The sequence below is a fragment of the Rhipicephalus sanguineus genome, chromosome 2 (assembly GCF_013339695.2).
Source record: "Rhipicephalus sanguineus isolate Rsan-2018 chromosome 2, BIME_Rsan_1.4, whole genome shotgun sequence".
Taxonomy (NCBI): domain Eukaryota; kingdom Metazoa; phylum Arthropoda; class Arachnida; order Ixodida; family Ixodidae; genus Rhipicephalus; species Rhipicephalus sanguineus.
This window is the reverse complement of record NC_051177.1, coordinates 153,747,619-153,760,039: the sequence shown is the minus strand read 5'-3', so window position 1 is coordinate 153,760,039 and position 12,421 is coordinate 153,747,619. Positions and strand designations below refer to the sequence as shown.

Below are 12,421 nucleotides of genomic sequence, written 5' to 3'. Positions count from 1 at the left end.
CTGATGAAGCATAGGATGGGGCCGTTTTTTATACGTTTCTCCGGCCGCCGGTCCCAGCTTCTAGTGTAGTGTCGATGCATCCTTGAAACGGTCACGTAGGCACTGGTTGCTACCGGGCATGGTTCACAATTCGCTTTCGGTGTCCTTCACGGGCGAACCAGTAGCTCACAGACAAAACACCAGTCACGCGGTCGCGTAGGCACACGGTCTAAGACGTAGCTCGGATACAACGTCCCGTGATTCAGATTCCGCTGTCGGTGACTTTTACGGCAAGCCGTTTCATAATAGACAAAACAAAAGCACATGATCTGAGACGTGGCTCGGACACAACGTCCGGTGGTTCAGACAAAACACAAACAGAAGCACATGATCTGACACGTAATTCGGATACACGTCTTAAGGCTCTGGCTCTGCTGGCGGTGACCTTCACGGCAAGCAGTTCCATACTAGACAAAACAAAAACACATGATAGGCACGCAGCTCGGGTGCTCGTCTTACGGCTCACGCTTACACACACTAAGCGGTGCACGTACGCTCACGGCACACCATTCTTAGAGCAGAATTAGAGCGCTTTCGCCTTGGGCGTAATTGAAAAAAAAAGACAAAGAAAAGACCCTTTTCTTAACGTACCTTAGGACATTATGCGCAGGCAACGTTAAGCATATGCGACTTTTGTGACAGGGGGGGTTGCCCTATTTCTGCGACACATACATGCTAGGGGTTTTCTGTTGAGTAGGTAACTGTGGATAACATTCACGGAGTTACGAATGGACTAGTTACGAACAACTTCGCTACAAAATGAAATCGTAAGGCAACAAAGCAAAGATATGGGGATGCAGTCCCATGCGAATCGCGATTACGTTACCGGAGAATGCAGCATACATTTTACATTCTGTATGCACTGTGTGCCCGCATGAAAGGTTTGTGTGGATACGTTGAATGGACCGCAATACAAACCTCAGACAGGCAGGCACCCGTTCCTGTTAATTCAACCAATCGGCACATTGAACACTAGTCAGAAAGCATAACTGGAACACTCCGCGTTGTGGCCTGGACTGGTTTGTCTGATGCAAGCAGCGAAGCGCTAGGTGCTCTTGCCGAGATAATCCCTTGGTATGCTCGGACAAGAGACGAAAAACCTCATTAAGAAACGTCAAGCCATGAAAGCCTCAAATGCAACAGACAAAATAGAGCTGGCGGAGCTTTCGAAGTTACTCAATAGGCGTAAAGTAGCCGATGTAAGAAACCATAATATGGAGAGAATTGAGCATGCTCTAAAGAACGGAAGAAGCCTCAAAGCTACGAAGACAAAATTGTGCATAGGCAAAAATCAGATGTATGCATTAAGGGACAAGGAAGGCAAGGTCACAACCAATAGGGATAGAATAGTTGAGGTAGCGGAAGAGTTCTACAGAGGCCTGTACAGCAGCCGAGACAGTCAGGATGATAACGTAAGAAGCAGTAATAGCCCAGAGGAATCTGACATCCCACCAGTATTGACAGGAGAAGTAAAGAAAGCGCTAAAGGGAATGCAAAGAGGCAAAGCCGCTGGTGAGGATCAGGTAACATCAGACCTGTTGAAAGACGGTGGAGAGATTATGTTAGAAAAACTGGCCACCCTGTATACGAAGTGTATCTTGACGGGCAGGATACCAGAATTTTGGAAGAATGCCAATATCATCTTGACCCATAAGAAACGGGACGTCAAGGACCTGAAAAATTACAGGCCCATCAGCTTACTGTCCGTTGTCTACAAGCTATTTACAAAAGTAATTGCTAAAAGAATTAATACGACACTAGAGTTCAATCAACCAAAAGACCAGGCAGGATTTCGTACAGGCTTCTCAACAATAGACCATATCAATCAGGTGATAGAGAAATGCGCGGAATACAACCAACCCCTATACATAGCCTTCATAGATTACGAGAAGGCATTTGATTCGGTGAGGATAATCAGCAGTCATGCAGGCACTGCGGAATCAGGGCATCGACGAAGTCTATATAAACATAATGGAAGAAATCTACAGCGGATCCACAGCCACTATAGTCCTCCATAAAGAAAGCGACAGAATCCCAATAAAGAAGGGCGTACGGCAGGGAGACACGATCTCTCCAATGCTATTCACCGCGTGTTTACAGCTGGTTTTCAGGGCCCTAGATTGGGAAGAATTAGGGATAAGAGTTAATGGAGAGTATCTCAGTAACCTGCGATTCGCTGATGACATTGCATTGATGAGTAACGCGGGAGACGAATTACAGCTAATGATTACTGAACTGGATACGGAAAGTAGAAGAGTAGGTCTGAAAATTAATATGCATAAAACTAAAGTAATGTGGAACAATCTTGGCAGAGAACAGCGCTTTGCGATAGATGGCGAGACACTGGAAGCTGTAAAGGAGTACGTCTACTTAGGACAGGTAGTAACCGCGGAGCCGAACCATGAGAGTGAAATAACTAGAAGAATAAGGATGGGGTGGGGCTCATTCGGCAAGCATTATCAAATCATGAATGGTAGTCTACCACTATCCCTCAAGAAGGAGGTATATAACAGCTGCATCTTACCGGTACTTACCTGCGGAGCAGAAACCTGGAGACTTACAAAGAGGGTTCAGCTTAAACTGAGGACGACGCAGCGAGCGATGGAAAGGAAAATGATAGGTGTAACCTTAAGAGACAGGAAGAGAGCAGAGTGGGTCACGGGAACAAACGGGGGTTAAGGATATCATAGTTGAAATCAAGAAGAAGAAATGGATATGGGCCGGGCACGTAGCACGTCGGCAGGATAACCGGTGGTAATTAAGGGTAACTGACTGGATTCCAAGAGATGGCAAACGCGTGACGGGGAGACAGAAAATTAGTTGGGTAGATGAGATTAAGAAGTTCGTAGGTATAACGTGGCAGTGGATAGGACATGACCGGGTTGATTGGCGGAACATGGGAGAGGCCTTTGCCCTGCAGTGGGCGTAGACAGGCTGATGATGATGCTCGGACAGTATGTCGGCATGCATTGGTAACATCTGAGCAACAGAACCCAAAGCTACGCTGCGCAGGCGTCAATCAAACCGTTTCAGGATACGCTGCCGAGCGCTCGAGCTAAGCTTGCTGACGACTGTACGTCCATACATCGGCCCCCACCGTTACTTCGGATTTGCACGAAAGGTTTATATTTCGCTTTCCTTCATAAAATTCTAGCTTAGAGTCGAGCGCACCGTCTCTTTATTCCTTTGTCTCCATCCTCGGCATTGTTACTAACGATGTTATCCTACTGACTCACCCAGGTGTGCGCAGATCAAACGCTGCATGTATTCACGATTACGAAATAGTGGCTCACAGGGAAATGGTACGCCTCCTATAAATTTACATTGCGAAAATGGTCCTGATCGTAATTTGGTTTGCTTGCGTTTCCTTTCTTGAAACCTGCGCCCCCGCCACGTTCTATGAAGAATGCTATGTCACGCTCATATAGCACGCCTGGTACCTTGAAATTACCGGGCACGCGGCGTTAAAGAAATGAATGACACACAGAGGGTACGACGAGCACTGTCATGTGTCATAAAGGCGTCTTGGAGGGTGAAGCTATGTTAATTCTTCAGACAAACTGAAGTGTTGTGTTTCTTATTCTTGATTCATTATGTGGTAATAATAAAATTACAATTCGTTTTAGAAACCAGTTATATATACTGCAACGTCATCATTATCAGCCCATCTGACGTACACTGCAGGACGAAGACCTCTCCCAGTAATCTCCAACTCACCCTGTCCTGAGCGAGCTGATGCAATTTTATGTCTGCCAGTTTTCTTAATTTCGTCGCCCCGCTTAACGTTTCGCCGTCCTCGATAGCACTTCCCATCTCTTGGAATTCTGACGTTCTAGCTGACCAGCGCTTATCTGTCGTTCTCATATTCCCAGGTCCTTTTTTGCTATTAATGTATACTATAGGATATCGGCTACGGCTGTTTGTTCTCTGATCCGTTGTGCTGTCTCCCTATTTCTTGGAGTTACACCTATTATTTCTTGTCCTATCGCACCCCGTGTGGTCTTTAGCTGCTTCTCGAGCGTCTTTGTTATTCTGGAAGTTTTCCATGTCTTAGAACTTCATGGCTAAATACAAGGGTTCTGCACTTTCCGCTTCATTGACAGTGGGAAGTTGCCGGTCACGAGTTGAGAACGTCTATACGATATCATATTTGGCAGCTTTATACATTACGTGGCCGTACGCTGATAATAATGTTTTACTCTATCGATGTTAATTTACGTAACATTTCACTTAGTTTAGGGGCGAAGCTCCTTAGGGTGTGGGTCGTTCCCTCCTCTGTAGTAGTAGTAGTAGTAGTAATAGTAGTAGTAGTATGTAGCCAGCGCTAGTTTAATGAATTGCTCACTAGATGAGCAATTCACTAGTTATCATAATTTACAAGACATCGTAGTGTTCCTTGATTTAATCACACTAAAGACATACTTTGCGGGCGATATACTCTAGTGAGCTTTCAACTTTTCGTCTTAATGTACATGATAAAGAAATTATTTCTACGAAAAACGCAAAGCACACCTTGAGCAAGAATTCTGGCTAAATGGGACCATGAGGCTATGCGAAGCCGGAGCACTTGCACGATCGCGTTCCGTTGGCTTTCGTTGGGCATGCTACCGACCTCGCGTCGTGGAACACGAAGAGGAACGCTACGCGCGTCGTGTCTTTCCTCTAGCCTTGCCGTTAATGTTCACAAGTCGAGCGGGGAACGTGGTCGCTCTTGGCGCGCTTTCTCTTTCGCTCGGGAGCGGACACTTTCCATGCATTTCACCGATCACAAAGCGGTGATAATGAAGGGACCACGTAAACCAACAGTACAATAAAAGTTTGATGTTTAATATATACACGGTGTTTCACACTCTTTATATGATGTAGTGGGCGAATTTCACGGAAGAGTTTCACGGTTTACCGATGATTCCCTCCGGAGCTTCGCCCCACTCATCATCATTCACCCCGTGGATATGCTGTGATTTTTTTGTACAAATGGAGCCTTCGTGGCCAGAAATGTGGAGGTGGTCAGTCAAGTTCTTTATGAGGACAAGAATTTCGGCACGAAAAAAATATGTAATCATCATTGATACTGCTACTAACTGGCACCATTAATGAAGAACACACGAATTGCCTGAAGGAGACGACTACGTTTTGAAGCTGCCGTGCGCTGCTGTTTTGTGGTGACCTGCCTGTGTCTTCAGTTGTAAATGCACTCGTATGGAGCATCTCGTCTGAACTTTCAGGCGAGCGGAAGTATTTGGTCGGGCGCGCAGCGATTATCGATGCGTGGAAGAAAGACGCCCCAAATTCGCCTCTTTTGTACTACAGTGTGCATCTTTTGAAACAACAGTATGAAATGCGGCTTCGGATCAGTGGAGTTAAAATCGTGTTTTACCCTGTCGTGGAATAGGGAGTGGGTTCTGTGAAACTAAGTGTTCTAGCTCAAAGAGGTGAAAAAGTGTTCGAAGGGAGTTCTCGATCGTGCCGTGCAACGCGTGCTCTTCCTACGCTCTCAGAAGATAGGGTGTAATTATGGCATTTTTTTTGCCCCATAGCAATAATTACCTGTATCCGCGGCTATCCTTGAGTTGACGCCGCGCGACCACTACTTCCACGTCGTAACGGTCGTCGCCATCAGCGTGACGTTGCATTATTGGTAGAAAAGCGGTGAGCGCCGTTCCTTCGAGAAGAGAAACGCAAGCAAGCGAATAGGTCATGGCTCTTCTAGTGGGTCAAAAATACTCCCCAAGGGGTACAAGATCTACTGTGTACTGCACTGTTTCATGATGCTCAGGCGAGTGAGCGCCGGTGGAACCCTCTGCGGCTCCTGCTGCCGGTGACCAAGGGCGCCTCGTTGGTGTTCCTGCTGCCGGTGTCCTCTTATGGAAACGCGCTGCTCTTCGACTATGCGCGCATGTCTTGCTGGGAGATGGTAAGCCCAGCGTGCAACCTCTAGCTATGATTCATGTTAAATGTACAGGGCGTGCAAACACGGACACACGAGAGAAGGCAAGACACCACAAACGCCGACTAACAACTGAAAAGGCTCGCAACGGCGGAAAAAGAAAGAAGGCACGAAAACTTATCTGCGCATGCTGAAGCAGTTCGCCTTTTTAGTTGTTAGTCGGCGTTTGTGGTGTTTGCACGCCCTGTCTCTTTAACATGAATACTTACCAACTAGCTCAGCTCTCTGTTATTCTATTCTCTAGCTGTGGCCGCTGTTGTTACCAGCATTCAAATATTGCAGCGAGAGTGTGTCGAACATTTGTCGAGGGCCTACGTAGAAGGGAACACTGTATAACTGTACTACGACGCAGTACAGTCGAGGGGCCGCCGCTGTGGATCAGTGGTCACGGTGCTTCACTGCTTACCCGAAAGGCGTAGATTCGATAGGGCCGCAGCGATCGTATTGTGATACAGCCGACAGCCTAGAGGCACGTGTACCATACCCGAATGCATACCAAGGGCCATGCATCTCTTAGGAAAAAAGTTAGTAAACAGTTAGTAAACGCATGTATTTACTTGTTTCAAGCGTATTTGCTACCTTCGCGGCATCCCTTTACTAGGCCAGCAGCTAGTAATGCTTGTACCTTTTGCCGTTACTAACCTAGGAAGATTTCTTGGGGTTTTAGCTAAGTAGCTACTAAGCCACCCACGTTGCCAGATCTTTCGTAGATGCCGCTGTATATTTTGCCGTAATCGCGACAGTCTGTAGGAAAATTTAGCCAAACTTTATTTTATTGATTACCTTGGAATATAAGTTTCGTGCTACATGATGGCGCACATATAAGCAAATAGCAGGGCATAAGATATTGTGTAGAAAACATCAAGTCTTCTAAATTCTATGGTTTCTAACTAGTACACGGTGTGCTATTCCAAACTAGGAGCATAAATAGCCTTCATGCTGCTGCTAGAGTAGATATTGGCTACGTAGAAGTCTTGAGATTTTGTGTGCGTTTGCGTGTGTGTTCTCGTTTGTGGTCAATTCATGTCTCTATGTATGTTTCTGTGACGCGTACCTACAATGGTAATTACGTGAAGCAATGAGCGGTCAATATTTAACGTACGGGGGCCATGCCGCTTCGTATATTTTTATCCTATACATACTTTTGTAATAGAATCGTCTTGATATGGTAATACACACGCATATATAAACAAAAAAAGGCGTAAATCTGTAGTTGGTTAATTGTAGTCTACTAGAGTTAATACGGTTACTAAGTTGCTAACGCGGTTACTAACAATCTAGTAATGGACTAACCATTCGAGTCAACACTATTCACTTACTAACTAGGTAGCAAATTTCACTAACCTGCATTTTACAACCTGCACTTTCTAAGAGGCTAGTGCTCTTTGTGACAAGTAAACGGTTAGTATTTAGTTAGTTAATATGCCGACCTTTTTTTTTCTAAGAGTGATGGTATGCTGGTATGGGCCACACGGAACTGGGGGAAAGGGTTTCGTGGCGCGCGCGACGTTTGTGTCATGTTCATGTCGTGAGCTATCAATGTTGCTCAGACACTCATATCCGCCTACGCCAATTAATGCGATAGCACTTATACAGTTGATACCCGCAATAACGAAATCCCGAGGGAACGAAATATTTTCGGAGCAGCGGCGAACGCCCATAGGAGTCAATGCATTTCGTAACTCGCCACTGCGAAAAATATTCATACTGCAGCCTCTCATTAACGAAATTTTTTAAACACGAGTGCGCAAACGAACTGCAATATGTACCCTAATGAAATTACTGAAAAAAATTTAGTTGGGGAGTCTTAGTTAACTGGTGATTAGCGTAATTTCAACAATTATGCATGACCGCAGCACCTGGTTCTTGACTAAATTTTCTTTTTCTTTCTGTTAAATACCGTATATTTATTATTTCTTGGCACTCTTGTAAAAAGAATACCTCGTACACGAACATAGCCCCACCACGGTGGTCTAGTGGTTATGGAGCTCGACTGCTGACCCAAAGGTCGCGGGATCGAATCCCGGCCGCGGCGGCTGCATTTTCGATGGAGGCGAAAATGTTTGAGGCCCGTGTTCTTAGATTTAGGTGCACATTAAAGAACCCCAGGTGGTCGAAATTTCCGGAGCCCTCCACTGCGGCGTCTCTCATAATCATATCGTGGTTTTGGGGCGTTAGACCTGAGGTATTATATATTACACGAATATACGCGAACAAAAAGCAAAAAGGCTCTTGTCTCAGCGGAGGCACAGCCTGTTTTAAGGCACGTGGGCGTCGTCATAGTGCGTGCTGGTTTGAAATAAACCATTCGTCGAAAGTCCTCGCTTTAGTTCTCAATCTTTTCAAGAGCTGTGCACGTGTGCATAAGAAAGACTGAATGTCAAAGTAGCCCAGTTGCGGCTAAAACTATGTTCCACTCACCTTAATTTACTGGATTTGCATTTTAAGTATGCCCTTGCGTAGTGCCCCACGATAAATGTCTAATAACCTGTCTGCAAGCAAGCAAGGCCTTTCTCTTGCAAGGCACTACTCTGTGGAAGAAATTTCCCGCGATTTTATTGAAATCGCCCTGTGTCATTTTTGCTGGCTCCATTATTATAACTGCTTTTGTAGATGGCCGCCCCGACAGATAAACACCCTCTTTTACTGTCCTCTTTTATCTGTGCTCTTTTATCGCACAATACGTTCCACGTCCGAGTGTAACTCCCTACATTCATCCATTCGCAGATTAAAATCGGCTTTCCAGTCAAGATTGTGACTATCGTACTCGAGCTGGTCTCGCTGGTCACCGTCGGCACCGCCATGTTCGACCTGGACCATGTTCCCGCTTGGGCGACGCAGCCGCCGCCACTGACGCCGGTGTCGGCGTTCAACATGACGTCACTCGACATCCTCAACGTCACGAGTGCCGCCTGAGTCTGTGCGCGAAGACGCAGTATGCGGGAGTCCGCTGTCGTTTTTTTTTTCTTTTATTACGCGATGCGATATCAATATCGACTCAAATATTTCCTATCGCTTAAAATGTGTTGTTTCGTTTTGTGATCTCATCCACGGATCACTGATGCGACTGCACCAGAACAGGAGTTTGCCTTACGAGAATTGTTTTCCCGTCGGCCGTGAATACTTATAGCGAGCGTGCGTGTAAAGCCTGAAGCTGGTCAAGCCTTTGACAACAATGTGCAGCTTTAATCTTAAGAGGACGGGAAAGCTTGTCGACTACATAGCGTTGCTGGCGCCAATTGGACTTGCGATTGCGTGCTCCTGCGATTTAATTCTTATTTTTCGACGTTGTCGGCGCTTGCAGAACTGCGTTTTATTTTTTCGTTTTATTTGCGCTGCGAAATCTGTACCGCAGCAAGCGTCCAATAGGTTCGGTGCGGCGAAGCAGTAGACACCAAGCGAATAAGTAATAATAAGGTAATAAGTTTCGAATCACTGCACTCCTTACACATCCGAGCGATCTTCATACGCGCAGAAACGTGACCGTGTACGAATTACGACTGCGATGTGGGACAGAGAGCGCTTTGCACTGCGTAAAACGGCGCCTTGCGTAGCTCTCCGCGTCCGGTTCGGAAGCAAGAAACTTGAACGGCTCCGAAAGTTTGTGTCATACATGTCCACGCTGTTGTGAATATAGAGTTATTGTGGCGCGTGAATAAAGCGATATATTTGTCGCATCACGTGTGAGCACAATATTCACAGCATTCGTCCTTCATCTTTTTGACCCGTATATAATCATCATCACTGTGAGCGTTTTCTTCGTTCGAAGGGTCGCTCGGGCGACTCTGCCGAATAAACGTCGTCGAGACCACAACTGTGCTGCCGTCTTGCAGAGTGGTGGAGGTGCTGGGCATAATTACATAATTATCGAATTATAGAATTACATATTTATATAATTACATAGGCATAATTACATAATTTTAGAGATTATCTTGGATTTGATAATGCATTATTTGAAAAGTTACAAAAGTTTCTATTTGTGCACCTTTTAATCGTTTTATTTTTCAGTGGTGTATCCAACACTCCATGATCCGTGCACACATGCCCTCGGCTGCTAATGTAGCAGCGTGGTAGAGCGGTATTTTGAGCACATACATGTTAACTTCCGTTTCCTAAATTATTCCCGTATGGGCAGAGTATTAGCTGTTTCCTTCAATTAATTTCATGTTCAGAAAGCTTTTGAGTAACCCGGCCGTTCGGCCCTTCCATAACAAGCAATTATGGCCCACTAATTGGTAACTTCCATACCGCTAGGCTCTGTGAAGGTTTTTTACGCCAAGTAGTATGGTTGCGGAGAATTGACTCGTCAATAAAATGCATTTACTCACAAGACGTCTCGTTTTACTTTTGTCGGCAAACAAAATGTCACACTTACCTGAAAGTCATTGCAGCATCTACATCGGGTGGCATAAGTTGTAAACTACATATTTTGGCAGCTTTACGAAGCAATAGCTTAGAGTGCTACCGCCCCGCCACGCTGGTCTAGCGGTTATGGCGCTCGACTGTTGACCCAAAGGTCGCGGGATCGAATCCCGGCCGCGGCGGCTGCATTTTCGATGGAGGCGAAAATGCGTGAGGCCCCTGTACTTAGCTTTAGGTGCACGTTAAAGAACCCCAGGTGGTCGAAATTTCCGGAGCCCTCCATTACGGCGTCTCTCATAATCATAGCGTGGTTTTGGGACGTCATAAACCCCAGACATTATTTATTAGAGTGCTACCGCGGGCTCGAGTGTCTGCCCTTTTATTTTTATGTTTAGTGGTTGGTTTAAGGTGGGAGGCCCAGCTGGCAAGCTCAAGCCTTGAAGAGCAGCGACGTCTGATGAACAGGGACAAAGTGTCGGCTCAGGCCCTCGGCATCCTGGACTAGAGACGCCTCCCACCCTGAACGAGTCTGCCGTCGGCTCACCTTTCTGAACAAAGTTTTTTACACCTCCTCCTACGATACGTTTGCCGCGCACTATCACCTGTAATTGAATATGTAATCTTGGAAGCTCGTTTCGCGCGTATAGACGGCAACGTCGAACTACGTGTAGTGTATTAGGCGGTCACGTGCGGGCTTGCTTGCACCCAGGCAAATTATTCCTGATATTGGGTGAATGCAAAATACCGCTGAGGTAAGAATAAATCGTCTTGGCCAACCAACACTTGTCTGAAGGCCTTCTCCGTTTTGGTCGCTCGTATCTTAGCGCCGTACGAAAAAAAAAACAGTGGAAAAAAAAACAAAAGAAATCTATCTTTATAAAGATCTATGTACGACTCCTTGTGAATACGGAATAACCTGGCTTGCGCTATGTGTGCAAGTTCAATAAATTTGCTTAGGCGAGCAGTTATATCTACGTCATGTACTTATGAAAGTAGTTATTGAGTTCGCTCTGTGCGCAATAGCGCTGCTGCGCTGGTACGACGCATAGCGTAGCACGTACGCATTAACCGTGTGCTGCCTGCGTATGTAAATACCACGCATGGCGAAGGGCGCACATTTTTCTGAGTCGCTTTTATGACCAGCCTCGTTTCGGTATTCATCTTGCTTGCTACTTTCTACTGCGCGGCGGCTGCATTTTCGATGGAGGCAAAAATGTTCGAGGCCCGTGTATTCAGCTTTAGGTGCACGTTAAAGAAGCCCAGGTGGTCGAAATTTCCGGAGCCCTCCACTACGGCGTCTCATAATCATATCATGGTTTTGGGACGTTAAACTCCAGATATTATCACCTGCTACTGCTGTGAATAGCGTTACAAGCAGTGCGTTAAGAAGCAGTGTCGTAAGTACGCGCGTTTCGAAAGGCCACGGCTTTAAATCTACACGACTTGCATGTATATGCGCCGTTTTCAGGGTGTACGTGGTGGCATGGCGGCTACATTACGCCGTTTTCTGATGATCGTGTTCCTTGACAGGCGTGCAACGCTTCGGTCATCCATCTGCGAATTACGATTAAGGAACACTTTGTGTACGGGGTGAGTAATATTTAATCAAGGAGGAGGAAGTGTGTGGGTTTTTATGAAGGAGTCATGATTCACGAATTCCTCAGGAAGGTGATGATCGTCCGCGTGCCGCGGTCTGTCCGCGGTTGGCACCGTGATAGCGGACGCCGGTGGTGATGAAGTGAAGGTCGTGACGAAGCTTTTCACATGCCTTGGTTTCCCGGAGGAACGGCTTAACCGTGGTGGTGCAGTATGTGAAGTTTCTTCAGGCTGGAATAGAACAAGCGCGCGTAAAGTAAATACTTAAGCTAACAATGATGTAGTTAGAACGTTATCGTTATCAAACAGGTTAATCGGCGTAAGAAACGCATACGCTGGAAATTGAAATACGGGATTGACTTCGCACCAACTTGGCACGTCTAGATCTGCTACAGATATCGATCGCAAAAACTTACGCGACAATGAGAACATCGCCTCTACACCACCCTGACGCGTATTAACTACAAACCTTGCCTT

The 12,421-nt window shown here is 46.1% G+C and overlaps 1 protein-coding gene across 1 annotated transcript in view; it reads left to right on the top strand.

Moving 5' to 3' along the window:
* LOC119383815 (solute carrier family 13 member 5-like) overlaps positions 1–10,305 on the top strand; it is a 50,776-nt gene extending 40,471 nt beyond the window's left edge. Inside the window, exons 7-8 of the mRNA XM_037652106.2 lie at positions 5,816–5,953; positions 8,714–10,305. Of these exons, the coding sequence (XP_037508034.1) occupies positions 5,816–5,953; positions 8,714–8,902 (327 nt within the window). The 3' untranslated portion in view covers positions 8,903–10,305. The remainder of the gene's footprint in view (positions 1–5,815; positions 5,954–8,713) is intronic.
* The last annotated feature ends 2,116 nt before the right edge of the window (positions 10,306–12,421 follow it).